The sequence below is a fragment of the Lutjanus erythropterus genome, chromosome 6, assembly GCF_056507025.1.
Source record: "Lutjanus erythropterus isolate fLutEry1 chromosome 6, fLutEry1.hap2, whole genome shotgun sequence".
In the NCBI taxonomy this organism is placed as follows: domain Eukaryota; kingdom Metazoa; phylum Chordata; class Actinopteri; order Lutjaniformes; family Lutjanidae; genus Lutjanus; species Lutjanus erythropterus.
The window spans coordinates 37259458-37276112 of NC_139322.1; the positions used below are offsets into that span (position 1 = coordinate 37259458).

The window sequence follows — 16655 nt, forward strand, 5'->3', positions numbered from 1 at the left end:
CTGCCACAGTATGTTTTGGGTTCTTGCCACCAATCACACCAGAAAGCGCAAAATCCCACCACAGCTTCAGGGTGGCACTGTAAATGCCTGACAACCCCGACACGTACGTTGCTTTCACTCACATTGATGCAGATCATCTTGTTTCTGTGTGTGTGTGTGTGCATCAGTGTATGTGACAGAGTCCATTCACGCTCTTGAATTGTGTACCCCCTCGCAATTCTACATTGACACCTCCGTCAGAGATGTATGTTATGGTTTAGTCGCAGTTGTATTTTGTTTTTTCTTTAAACATATTTTTATTGGCTTTTGGAACGTACAGAACAGCCACAAACAAAACGACAAGAAAACAATAAAGAAAAACAAGTAATAATAATAATGATAATTACTGTAAATTAAAATAGGTGGTCACATTAGAAACAAAAACACAAAGTTAAATCTCAAGTCTTATCTCATTGTGATGGTCTACATGGACAAAAATACATACAAGATAATAAATAAAATGGACTCATTTGGAGACACTTTCAGGAAGTTGGGGTATTTAAATCCTCTAAATTGTCTCCACATCTTCTCAAACTTGTCAGAGGAGCCACGTATTATAAATCTCAATTTCTCAAGTGACATATTTAGTTATTTTGAGATTAGTTCCAAAAGATTATTATTATACTCTCCTGCTATGCCAAAAACAGCTATCATAGCATCTGGATGATTGACCATTTGGAAAATAATGTTTTTTTAATGCTAAATTTAACTTCTGTCCCACGACCATCCCAAAATATGTTGTTTTTTTTTTTAAACCATCCCTGATCATTTTGTTGCCATTCCTCAGAGGCATTTTTTGTTGTATTTGTTGGTGTTTCCTCAGCACATCAAAACAGCAATCAGTAAATCAAATGCTGACAAAAAAAAGAGAAAAATCTGGTCTTTGTGACTGTTGCAAGCCTGTAGTGAGCCCATCGAAGCCCTACTACCTGTGTACCTGCCTACCCACTCGCTCTGCCCTTGCATTCATTGTGCATGACCAGGGTCTTCCAGAAACCTTGACAGATATATTAATACTTAATAAGGTGAATTTTATTTTCAATGTGCAATATAAATACTTCAATATCTTATCTTATACATGCTACAATAGTGAACTAGTTGCACAAGAATGGCACAGAGAGCAGACATGCTAGCTTGATAGCTGTGAGTACTAACAATAGCTATGTTTGTTTATGTTTGTTGTGATCATGTCTTTAATGTGAATAAGACATGAGGTAGTTGGATACAGTTAGTGATGGTGCTGCTCTCCTCCTCCCAAACCCTTTCTCATGGATTTGTCCTCCAGCAGTGGTCAGGCAGCATTTGTGTGTTTTGGAGGCTTTGGAGGAGGCCTGAAGGGAGAAAGCTGGATTTCTTTTTTCCCTAGTTGGATATTTTCAAGCTTATTCTGGCTGGTTTCTCCAGCAGTACCAACCCCAGCTTTAAGTTAGGACCCTGGTACAATACCAATTAATTCTTCCAAAGTAACCACACACTAGGTGCTGTGAAGACACCTCAAGGTGTTGTGTGAACAAACTGTGACAACTAACAGGCACCGAGTCCTTTTGTAGAGACAGTCATGAAGTGGGGCGTTTTCTGTTTCTAATGTTGCTTAATAAAATGACAAGCCTCTTCCAAGCTCTAGGGAAACTTGAAAAGACAGTGCCCACACAGGACAGATGGTGTTATTGGCTGTAATCTCATAAATCAGAATGTCAAATCTGAATTATTTCAGGAAATTATCCAATTGTGATTTATTTCCTTTAAATTAAACTCATGTCCTATAATTGTGGTTTGAAACAAGATATAATTATACCAAGCATAATCATCACAAACATGGAAAGCGCTTTGTGCTTAAGCTTGAAAAGTGCCTCCAGATCATTATTATTATTATTAAATTGTACCTAAATCAGATAAAATCATTTAGCTGCATGAGTCTGAGAAAAGCTTACTTCTAAATAAAACTGAAACAATCTCTAGTCACTAAATGCTTAAGTTGCAACAATGCCAGAAATCCTCTGTTTTCATCTCCTTGACCACCTCAGACCTCTGAGATACTTAATTGAAAATCTTAGGATTTTAGAGGTAATGAATGAGTGGAGTAATGATACATCTATCTAGAGTGGTATATCAATTTATGCAAAGTGAAAGTATCAATTTTGTTGTCATCTTTAAGATACAACTTTATTTTGAATGTCTGTGTCTCAAGAGCCTGGACATCATTATTTTTATCATGATTTAGTTTGTTTCTGTTGACATAAATGTAACTCAAAGTGTTAAATAGACATGATATTGTCTGATGTTGATTGCAGACCACTGAATTGAATCAAATCAAAATCGTATCATAGATTGTGATATATATATAAAAAAAAAACGATTGAGGCAGCAGTGAACCAGCAACTCTCTTGTTCTGCAAGGTAAAGTAACCATCTTTTGCAAAAGGAGTTTGGTGGCTTTGGAGAGAGCGACATTTGGCTCATGTAAAAGCAGAAAATGCTAAGGTAAGTGGAGAAAATATTCTAAATATAGGTGGCTAAATACCTTTTGCTGCTGACCAAAGCAGTGCAATTCTTTCGACACCAGTAATCCTGCTGCCTCTCCAAAGCGGGGGCATGTCGACCACCATCTACTTTAGGTAACACACTAGCTACGGATAAGTACCTCATAGAACCCCGCTTCAAAAAACTCCAACTATCCCTTTAATCTAACTTAAACTTCACAGACTGATATTTAGTAGTTTTGAGTTGTTTGTTTTAGAGAATGATAGAAAATGTGACTACAAGTTATGTCATTCAAGCACAGATGTCCAGTGTTCATACACATTATTAAAATAGCAAATAAGCATCATCATCATATTTTCAATGCAAACGATTAAGATTAAATTTCTAACAATCTAAATGAAATTAAGCCACATGGATTATTGAGATTACAGTCTGGATGTGACAACATTTCTCACCTGAGTTTTGTTGGTATGGCTGGCAGCAGCTCCTGTTTTCTGTTCCTGGCCACTGCCTAGTCTCTCCCCTCTGTTGTCTCCATCTCTGCGTTGTGTCTGTGGGCTCCGACCAGCGGGCAGGTGTGTGTTTTGAGCTTTACCGTTCGCTACTGTTGACTTGACAGAGTGCGCGTCCCTGTCGGCCGGGGACGCCGCCTCCTTGGTGGTCTTGGGCAGCCGTACGATGGTGCGCTTGGCACTGGGTTCCTGAGGCTGCTGCTCGCCTCTCGTGACCGTGACGGGCTTGCTGGTGGTGGCTGAGCCGTCTCCGGCTCCAACTTTCACCCCTACTGAGTCCGTGCTGGCCTTTTCAGACGCTGCTTTGTTTTTCAGGCAGCGCTTGACGCCCCGCTCAGCTTTGCTGCCACTGCGTCTTGACTCGCTGTGTGCGGGTGAGGAGGGAGGATGGGGCTGGAGTTGTGGCTGCGAGGAGGACAGTTTGAGTTTCTCTGATGAATCCAAGGCAACAGGCTTCGTCTCTACCTCCTTCTCATTTTTGGTCTCTGTAGGTACAGCCTCCTTCTCCTTCTTGCTTGACTGAAGCACAGACAGAAGAAAACATATTGTACCATTAAACCAGCAGGGTTCCTACACCCCAAATCAAATTCAAGCACTTTTCAAGCTTTTCAAGCACATCAAATATTTATATTAACATACAGTGTGTACTCAAAATGACTGGATTGAATTTCACTTTCTTCATCACATTATAAATCAGGTGTTATTTTGCTATAAACAACCAAAATTTAAGATTCATGATTAACATCATACAAAAGGGTGTGAAATTAAAGGAAAACACAACAAAGTTATGTTTCAAACTGTGTCACAAGTATAAAATCATTTGACACTTCAATTGCAATAAAATCTTTATTATGTTATTGCTCCCTGTTGGCCCTTAGTGTAATGTCAGCCTAACTGAAAATTCCCTACTACAGCTTACGCTTAACATGGCTCAAATGTAGAGCTGCAGCGATTAATCAATTATTAATTGACTATTAAGTCGCCAGCTATTTTGATATATCAAATAATTATTTTGTGACTTTTTTAATCTAAAAATTGTCTGATTTCAGCTTCTAAAATGTAAATATATTCTGGTTTGTTTACTCCTCTCTGGCAGTTAACTGAATACCACTGAGCTGTGGACAAGATGAGGGATGTCACTTTGGGCACTTTGGCACTTTAAGAAAAAATATTTTTCACCATTGTCTGACATTAAATGGACCAAACAACTTAACAATCAAGAGATTAATTGATAATGAAAATAACTGTTAGCTGCAGCCCTACTGGAAAGCACAGACTCTCCGGTGGTGAGTAACTGCATGTTTTCAATTCGATTTCAAGCATTTTCAAGAACATTACCCAAAATCCAAGCACTTTTCAAATCCTGCAAACACCCCAGTAAAATTCAAGAGTTTTTCAAAGATTTCCAGCACCTGTACGAGCCCTGAACAGAGAGCTGAATACCCTGATTACAAAGTGAATTAACGTTATTGAAAGCAAAGTAATACTTTTTTCCATATAATAATAATACAATATGAGTTAATTATCGTATCAAAATTACTGAAACTAAAAAAAATGATTTGAGTATTTGTTTAAGACATCGGTTCATTCTTTATTGCTCTTCCTCATCAGCACTGTGTGCAGTTTGGTAATAAAAAACATCCTATTTTTTGTGGCTGGCTCATTTTTTCTTTTTCTTATGGTATCGCAAACTGTTTTTTTATACTAGAATTGTAATTTCATACTAGCATTGTATCAATCATTCAATAATTTTTTCATGAATACCTACTTATAAGTGCACATAAAAAAGACAAATGTAATCATATCTGTCAAACAGAAAAAAAAATCTATGTCATGTTACGTGACTCACCTTAAGTGAAGGCCAGATGTGGAAGGGAATCTTCTTCTGCATGATGACGTGCAGGAAGCCTCCCTTCTCCTTGTACTGAACTCTGCTACATGAGGCCTCAATTTCCTCCTGCAGTTGGCAGCTCCACTGCCGTCCATCTGAAAAATGAAAACATGCAAACAGATGTTATAAGAGCAAAACTGGAGTCATACACTCAATGTTAATGGTAAAACTGCAGCAAAGGTGAGATTACAGGTCAGACAAAGATTTTAACACACAGTATTATTAAGTTGTGGCTAAAAGAGCAATGTGAAAGACATGGCCACCTGTTGAAAGTAACTCCAAACACACAGGAGGCAACACATTACCAGAGTAGCCGCAATATGCTCTTTGTTGTAACGATCTTTGGCTGTAGCTAGCCCACTAGCTATCGTTAGCACACGTAGCCCTTAGCACTAGAGGAATGTTTGTGTTTACACCACAGGCAATGGAACCAGGCTCAGCAGCCTCTCAGTGAACATGGCAAGATCAGGACTGAACACAGCTTCCGAGACCAACGGGGTCCAGCTAGACAAAAGGTAATATTGTTCTGAGGTTATTTACAGCGACTCTGACCAGGACTGTGACTCTGAGAACAACAAAGACATGACAGGCGGGGACAGGAGAGGTGTCAAGCAGAGAGGACAAGGAGGTTGGGCGTCAAAGAGGCAGTTAGCAGCCAGAATATTTCCACATATAACGTGGAGGATTAAGTATTTTTTAAACAAACTAGTGTTGGTGATTTTTGAACAGTGGAAAGACAAACCAAGATATTTTTGGTTGAGTTGAGTTTTATTTTGTTTCAGTTGAGTTGGAGTTTTTACAATGAGTAAACAAGGCTTTACAGTTCGTCTTAGTTCAGTTTAAGAGAGAACCTTCAATTCAGAAGGTGTATGATTTATTACAAACAGTTGCTGTGCGAATATTCCCCTTCTTGGCATTTTGTGAGTTTGTTTTGTTTATTTATATTTTCATATTTAAAGTGCTGGGATAGCTCGTTAGCATGCTAATTTCAGCAGATATTTCTACAACACAATACATTGACATCTTTCACATACTTCATAACTAACACTTGAAATTTAAGGTTCAAGTTTAATAAGGCCTGCCCTGAACCCAAATGTACAGTTGTGCCTGTTCTTCTTTTGTGGTTCAATTTTGTATTATTAAACCTCCTTATTTTGATTTTTACTCCACTGTAGTACTATTAGTAATAGTTGTAGTTTCTGTTTATGTTACATGCTTTCTTATAACTTACCTGGGAAGTACACATGGCAGTGTGTATCAGTGAAGGATGTGTTGATGTCCTCTACCCTCTGCACCCCCTCACCACAACGCAGTCGGACAGTCACTTCATTGACATTCTGCTTCCAGTCCACAAACACATCTGAAAACACAAAGGAAGGGACGGTCACATAAATATCAAACAAACCAGAGAGGGAACTTTGTAAAAAAAAAAAAATGCATAATCCCGTTCCACCATGATTATTAGAATGTATTCAAGAATATTAGTCACAGGCCTGGGCAGAAGTTATTCCATTTTAAGGATCAAACAGGGCCGAACACTAAGGGTTGCCTGCTTGATCTAGACAAGTAAAGTGCCAGGCCAGTAAATCTGGCAACTCACTTACCCAACCAGGAAAGTGACATAAAAGAATTAAACTACTTTGTTAATTGATTAATCATCAAAGTAATTGTTCATGTAGAATGGAAGAAAACACTGTTTTCAGCCTCTTACATATGGATATTTCCTGCTTTTCTACATTTATTATCATATTAAACTGAATGTGTTTAGGTTTTAGACTGACAAACGAAGCCATTTAAAGACATCACCTTGGACTCTGGGGTGGACATTTTTGACATTCTGACATTTTACAGACATTGCAGCCCTAGATTAACCATAAAAATTAAATGTATTTTTTGTTGTTATTTGATAAATGCTAATAAAACAATTTGTACTGGGACAAGTAAAAACTGACTTCAGGCAAGTAGTTTTCTGACTCACTTGTCCAACTAGGAAAGTGAAAAAAAAAATGTAATGCTGAACTCTGTCATATAAGAGAAAAAGGAATCAATCCCATCAAATTAGGCTTTTAAGTAAGACTAATGGTGATCATACTGTATCTCTAATACCCTGAGAGATTATAGACACACACTGAAATGCACCTGCTCATAAATTCACATCAGGCATACCAATGCACTCGCATGCCCAAGTGGGTCAGTGCAGAGCATTCACTGACAGTACAGTGAACTCAGCAATCACAGATGGGACATCTAAAATTATCTGCGCCACACAAACTGTATACCAAGTAAACAATTGCATGAAAGCAAATGATCAACTTAGTTTAGAGAACATGCTACCCAGCCATGCACATGCTTTTCAAGGTAGAATCAAGAACGGAGGCTTTGACAAAAATATCCCAACATGAAAGACGAAATAAACAAGTACCATATTTCATTGTGATCTCAAAGTCGTAGCAGTGACCGAAGATAAAATATCATCCCAGAGGTACGAAAACTAAATTCCCCGCTGGCAAAGGAGTCATGGTCATGGGTGGATCGATTTTAGTCTCCAACAACCACACGAGAGCCTCAACTTTCCCACCGCCACTTCTTCACTAGCTCACTCTGCTCTCTAACCTAAGCGTTCTAGAAAGGTCACAAGCAACACCCAATCCCTACCAGCTGGTGACTGTTGTATTTCCAGTGCAGCCACGCCACAGTGTACTCTAATGACCGGGTAAAACATCACACTCACATTCATGATATTAACACATTATTAACACAAATTAAATATGTTGATCTTAATGGCCACTTACTCACATAATTTATGCCATAAAGTATATTAATAGCAAAGAAAAGGCAAGAAAAATCTAATTTTAATAGTGTAAACACCTTAAGGTAATAATTAATAATTGCTAGATATTCACTAAACTGCATATCAATAGAAATACAGCACTTTATTAAATACAGTAGCACTAATTTAGTTTAGCTCCACAGTGGAGCTGGTAGCAACGCTGAAGTAGTGTGTAGGTGGCGTGGTTGCAAAACATCAGATGTACAACACATCATATGTCAGACATGCAAGGAAACTGTAACAGCAGAGGGGGCAATATAATAAACGGATTTCACCACCTCACCTCAAGCAGAGGCACCCAGCTTAATACAAGGAAAGTCAAAACTCCCACATGGAGAGCTCAACAGCTACTGAGAGTATTTCCAGTAGTTTGTACTGCAGAAAGAAAGTAGTTTTCTGTCAGAGGACAATATTTTATTAGAAATAAGTTATCAATAATAATAACAATAATAAACAAATAAACAAATAGCAAAGAATGACTTTTTACAAAAAACTTCTGGTTCTTTGGTGTTGGCTTTTAAAAAGCTATGTAGTGTGCTATGGGACCATCAACTGACACATGTCAAACTTAGCTCTCAAGACTAGTCAACTACTCTACTCTAAACTGAATTTCTGTTAAACTGACAAGAGAAATTAATCACAGGGAACATCCCTATTCTTCTTCATACAGTACCAGTTAAAATTTTGGACACATATTCTCATTCAACATTTCTTTATTATTTTTTGCACTGGAGACATCAAAACTATGAAATACTGCATTATATGGAATTACTGCATTTCATTATACAACAATTATGTAAAACTGTAAAAACAAGGCAAAATATGTTTTTGCTTTTTAAGAATTTGAAATACAATATAAGTTGCAATCAACAATTTGATAAATCTTTGTTTGCAAGTGCAGATGACAGTGTCTTTTTTCTTTTTATTGTCAACCCATGGTCTTCTCTATGCACCTGTAAACCTAAAAGTGCGCAAAAGTTTTTTTGCTCTTTGATATTTTAGATTCTTCATTGTTGCCACCCTTTGCTTTGAGGAGCTTTTGTACACTACTGGTTTGATGTGAACCATTTCTGAAAAAAATATATAAAAAAAAACACTGAATGAGAAGTGTGTCCAAACTTTTGACTGGATATTGCCAACATAAAATAAGCCAATATCAGTTGATATATTGGCCTGTCTGATTTCTTGGTCAAGCTTTAATTCCCTTCAGTGAAACTGATTTATATTAAGCATGACAACTGCTGAACATGAAAAGTGCTGCTGATAGTATGCATGCATAATGTTGAACTTTTAAACCAAGTCACACTGCTTTACTTTGCTAACAGGTTTAATGTTGGCAAGTATTAAAGAACATAGAATAGAGACGGAAAGAGTTTCAGGGCATTCTCATGACCTTGACAACCCCAGGTTTCTCAGATAAGCGGCTGACACACTTTCAGCTTGAATTACAGCACTTCAGCATGATACAGACAACCAGCAGCAGCACAAACACTGTAACACACGTCACCCTAGAGTGGGAAACATGGACATCAAAGCAGAACCCGCACGGTAAAGAAGACTGTAGATAAACCCAAACAAAGTGCCAGCAAACAAGTAATGTGTATCCACTTACAATATGCATTACTGACCAATCAAAACACAGCGTGGTCTTCTCATGTGTCAGTGTTCACTGCATAAGCATGAAGCAGCCTAATCTGTGTTGATGGTCAAACTGCCTTCTGGTGATATTCAGTGAAGCAACACAGACAACAAACAGCAAATTCAGCAGGATGGACTATCTGCCAAAGCATGCACCGATCCAGTATCATGTGTCCATGTGTTGACTATCTATTATTAAAGCGTTACTTTGATCCTTGATCTAATTATATCACTACAACTTCAACCAGGCTAGTGGAAAAAAACTGTTCAAGAAATATAAGTTGTTTTGCATGTAGTCAGATACACAACAACAAAAAACAAAAACAGATACCACCATTACTTTACACTAAATTAATCCCATGCTGTTACCTCAAATTTAGCTCTGCTTTCTAACGATTAGCCCTCATGAAATGTATATATCCATGTATGTAATATATGGACAACGCTATTAAACAAGGAAAGATGTACCAGCATTTTCACACCAGATATTTAGAGTGCATGTCTGTCCAATGTAGAGCTGCAACCTACAGTTATATTCATGAACTATTTTCTCAATTAATTGTTTGGTTGTGAAAAATATCAATTTGTGTTTTCTAAAGCCCAGGATGACATCCTCAAATGTCTTGTGTTCATCCACAGCCCACAGGTATCAGAGAATTTTTTTTTTAATGACTCAATTAATTGATTATCAAAACAGTTGGTGATTAATTTAATAAGCAATCAACAGACATATTAGATACAAAATATATTTTCCACACACAAATGGGAAGTGACATATGGTGCAGCTCGTTATAACAGATACCCTCATTACTTTAAATGAATCCCTCATTCTTTACCTTAAATTTATCTGCTTTCTAACAAATTAGCCTTTCTGAAACGTGTATATCTATGTATGTAATTTATGGATAACACTATTCAACGAGATGTACCAGCTGTTTTGCACCAGATATGTAGAGTGCCTATCTGTACTATGACACGCCTGTGATAATGACGTAAGCTTGATCTGAACCTCACTTTAATAGCCTTTGATTGGTACTCAGTATTGGCAAATATTTTACAAACCAGTTGGGTGGCAAAAGAATGAAAGTAGAACTGTTTTGCATGCTTGGTCTTCACTGACTTTTGACTCGTATGAGATGGTGTTGTGAATCACTGGGCTCTTTGGTCAAGGGCTTATGGGGAATGTGATATTCCCCCTATCAGCGTTTCTTCCTCCAGGGATGAACCGGTGCCAGGCACATCCATCACATGGAGCAACTCAATTACAGCTCAGGAGTGGTTTAGTCATGTACAATGCTATCACAATACTGCAGTGCAGGACAAATAAAGGATGAGGAAGTTAAGTTGTTCTCCATTTGCACACCTACATGGATTAGTGAGCAGATTTACTTCCTACTAAGGAACACAGGATGTTTAGGGAGTAAATACAAGTATAGATACCTATGCAAAGAGAAACCACAAATCCTTCATTATTCAAGCAAAACAAAATATTTCCCTTTTAAACTCTGCTGAAAACACAAAGCAGGGTGTATCACTACAAGTAAATTATGGCTCCAAGAAACGCTGATATGTTGTTATTGTCAAATGTTTGTAGGAGGGCGTTTAAAACAAAAAAAAAAATTATTCCACCTCTTAATGGCAGCTCTCCACCTCCTACAACAAAATGTACATCAGCCACGAGTACTTCAAAGAAAAGCATGAAATCATATAAAAGGAAGTTCTAATCCACATGTGTGTATGTTGAAGTAAAAAAAAAAAAAAATGATGAGAAATACACAGCTCGCATTAAATGATACTGTACAGTACGCACAAAGTGGTTAGCTCATACAAAAAAGCTTCCAGGCAGCAGCATGAATTGCAACCAAGGGATGGCATTAATGGCTAAAAGACGACACTGTAACTAAATAACCAGAAGCTGCATGATGTATTTATTACAGAATCACATGACTGAAATGAAAATGTTTTGGTTCATACTGATTGAAGCAACTCCTGAGTGGCCTAAGTGAAATGTCTGAAGTTTTAGGTGTGTCAGTGTGTTATGTGTTTTTTTACAGATGCAGAAACTGCTGCGTCAACACATAAAAACATTCCCATCATAAATGTGTTAATGGATAACAACACAATTTACGGTTGGCACTGCATAACCATAACACACCCAGAATTGATGTGTTTTCCAGATAATGATGCCAAATCACAGGCCTAACAGGGGAAAGTTTCAGTGAACTGTATTTTGTCCACACACTAACAGCTATTTTAGTTACTGATTATTATTTTCTTCATCAAATTGATCAATCAATTTGTCTATAAAATGTCAGAAACTTGTACAGGAAAATGACATTTTTTTAAATGTATTTTTTTGCTTTTATTTTGGTACAGTAAAACCACACACCAGTGGTGAGAATAAATAAAAAAAATGCACAACACTTTAAAAATACTTCACCTGTGTCACACATACACAAGCCTAATGTGACAACACTTTGTTTACTATGCAAATATGGCATATCATACTACAGCAGTGGACCTTGTTGATCAGCAAACTTTTTTATTTTCCTTGTCAAAAGCAGGTAACTTGTATGAGCAGTTATTTAAAAAGGTTTGTAAGAATTAATTGAATGTTTGCATTCAGCATTTCTCACTAAAACTCATTGTCTGCATCAAATCTGTGTTAAATCCATTTCCTTCCTAATAAACATTTTGAAAGCAAATTTTTTAAATCATACACTGTTTACATCATGTATCCTTTTCGTATTTTTTTGTGCTTTGCAATGTTTCTTGAAGCATTACCACCGCCATCTGTCAATCAGTGAAATAGTGCAGCAGGATGTGCATGTTACAAACAAACAGCGACCTACAAGTAAAAACATTTCCCTATAGGACTGTTATTAGTCATCCTGTGGAAATCTGACCACTTTGTATAATGCACGCATGCAAGGACCTACATGCATACAGGCGACAAAATACACTTCCCTGCCTTCACCTTCACACTAATCCTCTGAATAACAGTTAGTGCATTGCTATCAAAAAATTTGCAGCTCCTATGATTTGGACATTGAACTTGGCCATATTGCAATTTAGATAATATTTGGATTAATATTGCACTGCATTGAATGGAAATGCATTCAGTCTGTTTGTCACACATCAACAACTTTAATAAGAAAACTTTAGGTATTCAAGATGGCAGTACACCTCGATTATAATGATGGATTTCTTTCAAAATCTTCGACATTTCAATGTACAACTAAATACTATCAGCTTCTCAGGTAACACGGGTGCACAATAATAGATCTATATGCTCCAATAAAATGCTAAAATGCACTACTATATTTGCATAATGTATATTTAGTTTCACATCTATACAGCTGTTGTGTTATAATGCGTTATTCTGTTTTAATTTTTCTTTTTAATTGCAGTTTTTTTTTTTTAAATTGCAGTTAACCTGACAAACAATCTACAAATGATTCAATAACAAACAAGAAGTTTAACTCCAGCTTACCTTTCTTGACCTCTGCTATAACCCCATCTACCGCTGCAGCTGCTCTCTTGGCCTCTCTGCTCTCCTGGTTGGCCCTGTCCTTCTGCTTCTTCTTACTGGTGCTGGAGGACAGGTCCGAGCTGTTGTCCCTACCGCTGCCTCCTCTCTGCTGAGCCCCACCTCGACGGCCAACCGTCTCACTACCAGCCACACCGCTGCTGCCGCTGCTGGCCATCTTCAGGCACTTGGCACTTACAGGCCGCCCTTCGGAATCACTACCGCTGCTGGGGTCTGGATCTGAGGTGTGCCTCTTCCTGCCTGGCCCGGCTATCTTGGCGATGATACTGGTCTGAACTCTCCCAGAACAGAATCAGGAAGGCTGGTAAGGGATGGGGACCTGAGGCAGAGGGCACAGAGACATTGATCAGTCTATCACAGCCCAAAAATAGTCATCCTTCCCTCAAAAAGAAGTTTTCCTTGTTGTTCCAACAGTCACTGTACAGAGAGATGTATGGGCAGAGTTTTGATGTTTTGCACTCATCTGCTGAAAGTGAAAAGTTTCTCTGTGTTCACTGGAAATCTGATTTTAAGGGCTGGGCCTTCGAGCATGATCTTTAACATCACAACTACTTTGGACAACTAGTACATCTTTGTGTCCAGCAGGAAAACATTAGAAATGACCAAAAATTTGCATATTCATGGATTCTGGAATTTTTGATTAGGTAGAAGGAGCCGATCCCTTTTTGAAGATTTTAATGTTTAAATTATACATTTCTGCAGGAAAAAACTATCATACACACACTCTTGTTCCAAACAAACTATTTGTATGTCTTAAAGGACCAGTATGTAGGATTTAGTGGCATCTAGTGAGCTTAGAGATTGCAAACACCTTCTCACTTTTCACTCAAGCATTTAAGAGAACCTACTGCGGACTGCAAAACTCACATAAAGTCAGTTTGCCACATCTGGAGCGAGTGATTGGTTTGTCCCTTCTAATCTCATGGCAGTGCAACATGGAGACGTCCATGAAAGAGCACCTGCATTTCCCAGATATAAAATGCTCATTCTACGGTAACAAAAGCACAATGATTCTTATTTTCAGGGGATGATACACTAATGAAAACATACTTAAGAATCTTATATCCCATTTCTGCCATATTCTGTCCAGTGTTAGAAAATGAAAGATCTCTTGATGTCCTGTCGACACTAAAAACAGCACCTGGGACAAAACAGACCATGTCTGGGACAATTCTGGGATGGTGGAGAGTTTGCATTACGAATGCTATAATTATTTTATGCATCATGATTTATATCATCTTTAACTGCTAGGTGTTAAAATTTGAAAAATGTGAGGTGGCACCGCCTGGCATGAGCTATATGCTACATCACACATGCACTGAAGACTGATCCACACTAAACACAATAACTTGTTGCATTAAGTATAAATATATCATGTTTTTAAAAAACCTACAGTGGATGGTGGAGTCTGCACTGCAACTTTATAGTTGTGATGCCACTCACATGAGTTAGCATGACTTTTAAAAAGATATATTTATAGTTATTGTTATCGCTCTTGGTGTGGTGTCAATCATATAGAAAGGCCCACATGATGGCACTTCTAGCACTGTGCTGTGGTAGAGGTTTCTACATGGTGCTGTGAGGAGACCTAAACAGTTTTCATGAAATTGATTGTGGACATCATGCATGTGTTTCCATTGTCAACTTATTGCTGAGAGTGTGTGCATAATAATATCATATTTAAAATGGCTAAAGAGAAATTCAATGTGGGGCACTGGTTGTTAAGTCTGGGACAGCTGGGGGACACTGAAGAAAAAAGTTAATTTGAAGCCCTGATTCTACCAAAACCTTTACACTGGACCATTAATACATGGGCCCTTTAAAGGGATAGTTCACTCAAAAATGGTAATTCAGTAATTATCTACTCACCCTCAGGTTTGTGAGATGTTGCAACAATATTTTCCTGTGAAACTCCAATAAGTGTTTTGTGGACTAATAACCTAAACCAAACCTTCAATCAGCACAAGGGGGAGTAAATAAGGACTGAATTTTCATTTTTGGGTGCACTCTCCCTTTAAATCTGGGACAGCTGGGGGACACAGGGGAGAAAAGTTCATTTCAAGCCCTGATTGTACCAAAATCCTACCACAAATCTTACACACTGGACATGTGATACATATCTGGATTGGACATTTACACAATTCAAGGAATCATGACAACCTCCCCTTGCTATGTTTGTATAATTACATACTCGCAGAGAAAGGGACAATGGTTCACTGTTTAAAACTCATTAGGAGCAAGTTTCAAATAACAACAAAGCTGAACGAGGCATGGACATTATGTCTGACAAAAGGAAGCAGAAGGCTGTACATAACGTTAGCCAAGCCTTGCCTCGTTTCCTTAGCATAGCAGCAGCAAGTTGCTAGCTTGGACAGTCAAATGACAAACAAAGGACAACAGCTAAATCAGCCATTTTCTCCGGCGTTCAGTACAGCACATTTACTAAAAACACGGGTGGTGCTCATTAAGCTAGCTAGCAAGTTTAACAATCTAGCTTCCCCACAGACCCCAGAGTTGTTAGCTTTGTAACTGGCAAGTTAGCTTGCCGACTGCAGAGGTGCGTTTCATTTAAGACACACATGTTTTGAGCTGTCATGTGTCCGTCGACATGAAGCGTTAAACTATCCCTATATTACCGAGATTGATTTTTGTCAATCTCAGTTATATGAATTAATAAATTATACTAAGTCAAAAATATTGAAACATTACGTTAGGCTGAAATACGTAGCCCTCACTGGGGGGTATAGGACAACACAATTCATGTATGGCACAAAAGGTTTATCTGTGATGTTTCTAAATTAGCGGATTTTGTTTATAACTGACTAAAACTAAGCCACCCATATTATTACTGTATAATATCAGTGGCATGTTATAGCTTGTTTATCAGTGCGAAGACTGTCCGTAACTAATGTCTAATCTGTCTTCCAGCAGAGCGCAGCACAGGTCATCCAATCAAACGCTCCTTCAGTCTTCAAGAAGCTAACGTCATTAGCCACATCGAGCTAACGCTAGCTGACACTGATACGGCTAACCTCATTTACACAACATGACATCTCGTGACACCTGACGCCAGTCTGTGATTTAAATGCAAAATTAACAGTGGCATTAAAACGGGAGACTTACGGGGCTTCAATTTGGCGAGAACTGAATTCCTTTCGTTCCTAACAAAACAATGGCCGGCGACTCCTCCTGCTTCTCCCGGCTGCTAAGCTCCTTCACGGCCGCGGGCCGTTGCGCTCCTGCCGGCCGCACTCGAAACCCCGCAGTCCACGGTGTTTCTGGAATATTCTGTCATTTACCCAGGACCCATCTCTGGTAACTTCACACCAGGTATTAAAATAAATTCAAACAAAACGCAAGAATTGAAAAAAGGCTGCTCGGTCTGGTGTCAGGTCGGTGTCATTCGGTCTCTGCGGTGTGAGTCCTACTTTGTTTGGAACAACATCCACCGACTGCCTGCTACCCGGCCAAACCTCACTGTGTGCGCGCATAGGACACTTCCTGCTGGCGCGTTCACGTGATCTGTAGCTCTTCCTTTACCTCTCACTATCTCTCTTTCTCATGTGCTACAGGAGCCCACTCTTCATTTGACAGTTTATAATCGTGTCTCTCCACCTTTTTGGTGTCAAGGACCCCCAACTGATAAGAAAAATCAGGCCGTGGACGCGTGTAATAAGATGTAATCCTCGGTGTTAATATGACAGGTCACAAAATA

At 38.5% G+C, this 16655-nt stretch overlaps 1 protein-coding gene across 3 annotated transcripts in view; it reads right to left on the reverse strand.

The window, feature by feature from the left end:
* Positions 1-16431, reverse strand: part of usp19 (ubiquitin specific peptidase 19) — a 37316-nt gene extending 20885 nt beyond the window's left edge. For 2 of the 3 annotated variants that reach the window (XM_084721802.1, XM_084721801.1), the window contains exons 1-5: positions 16064-16431; positions 12884-13259; positions 6154-6282; positions 4881-5017; positions 2975-3550 (exon numbers count right to left, since the gene is read on the reverse strand). In XM_084721802.1, coding sequence (XP_084577928.1) covers positions 2975-3550; positions 4881-5017; positions 6154-6282; positions 12884-13097 — 1056 coding nt within the window. In that variant the 5' untranslated portion in view covers positions 13098-13259; positions 16064-16431. The remainder of the gene's footprint in view (positions 1-2974; positions 3551-4880; positions 5018-6153; positions 6283-12883; positions 13260-16063) is intronic. The other variant, XM_084721803.1, reaches the window with a different exon arrangement.
* Positions 16432-16655: the final 224 nt, after the last annotated feature.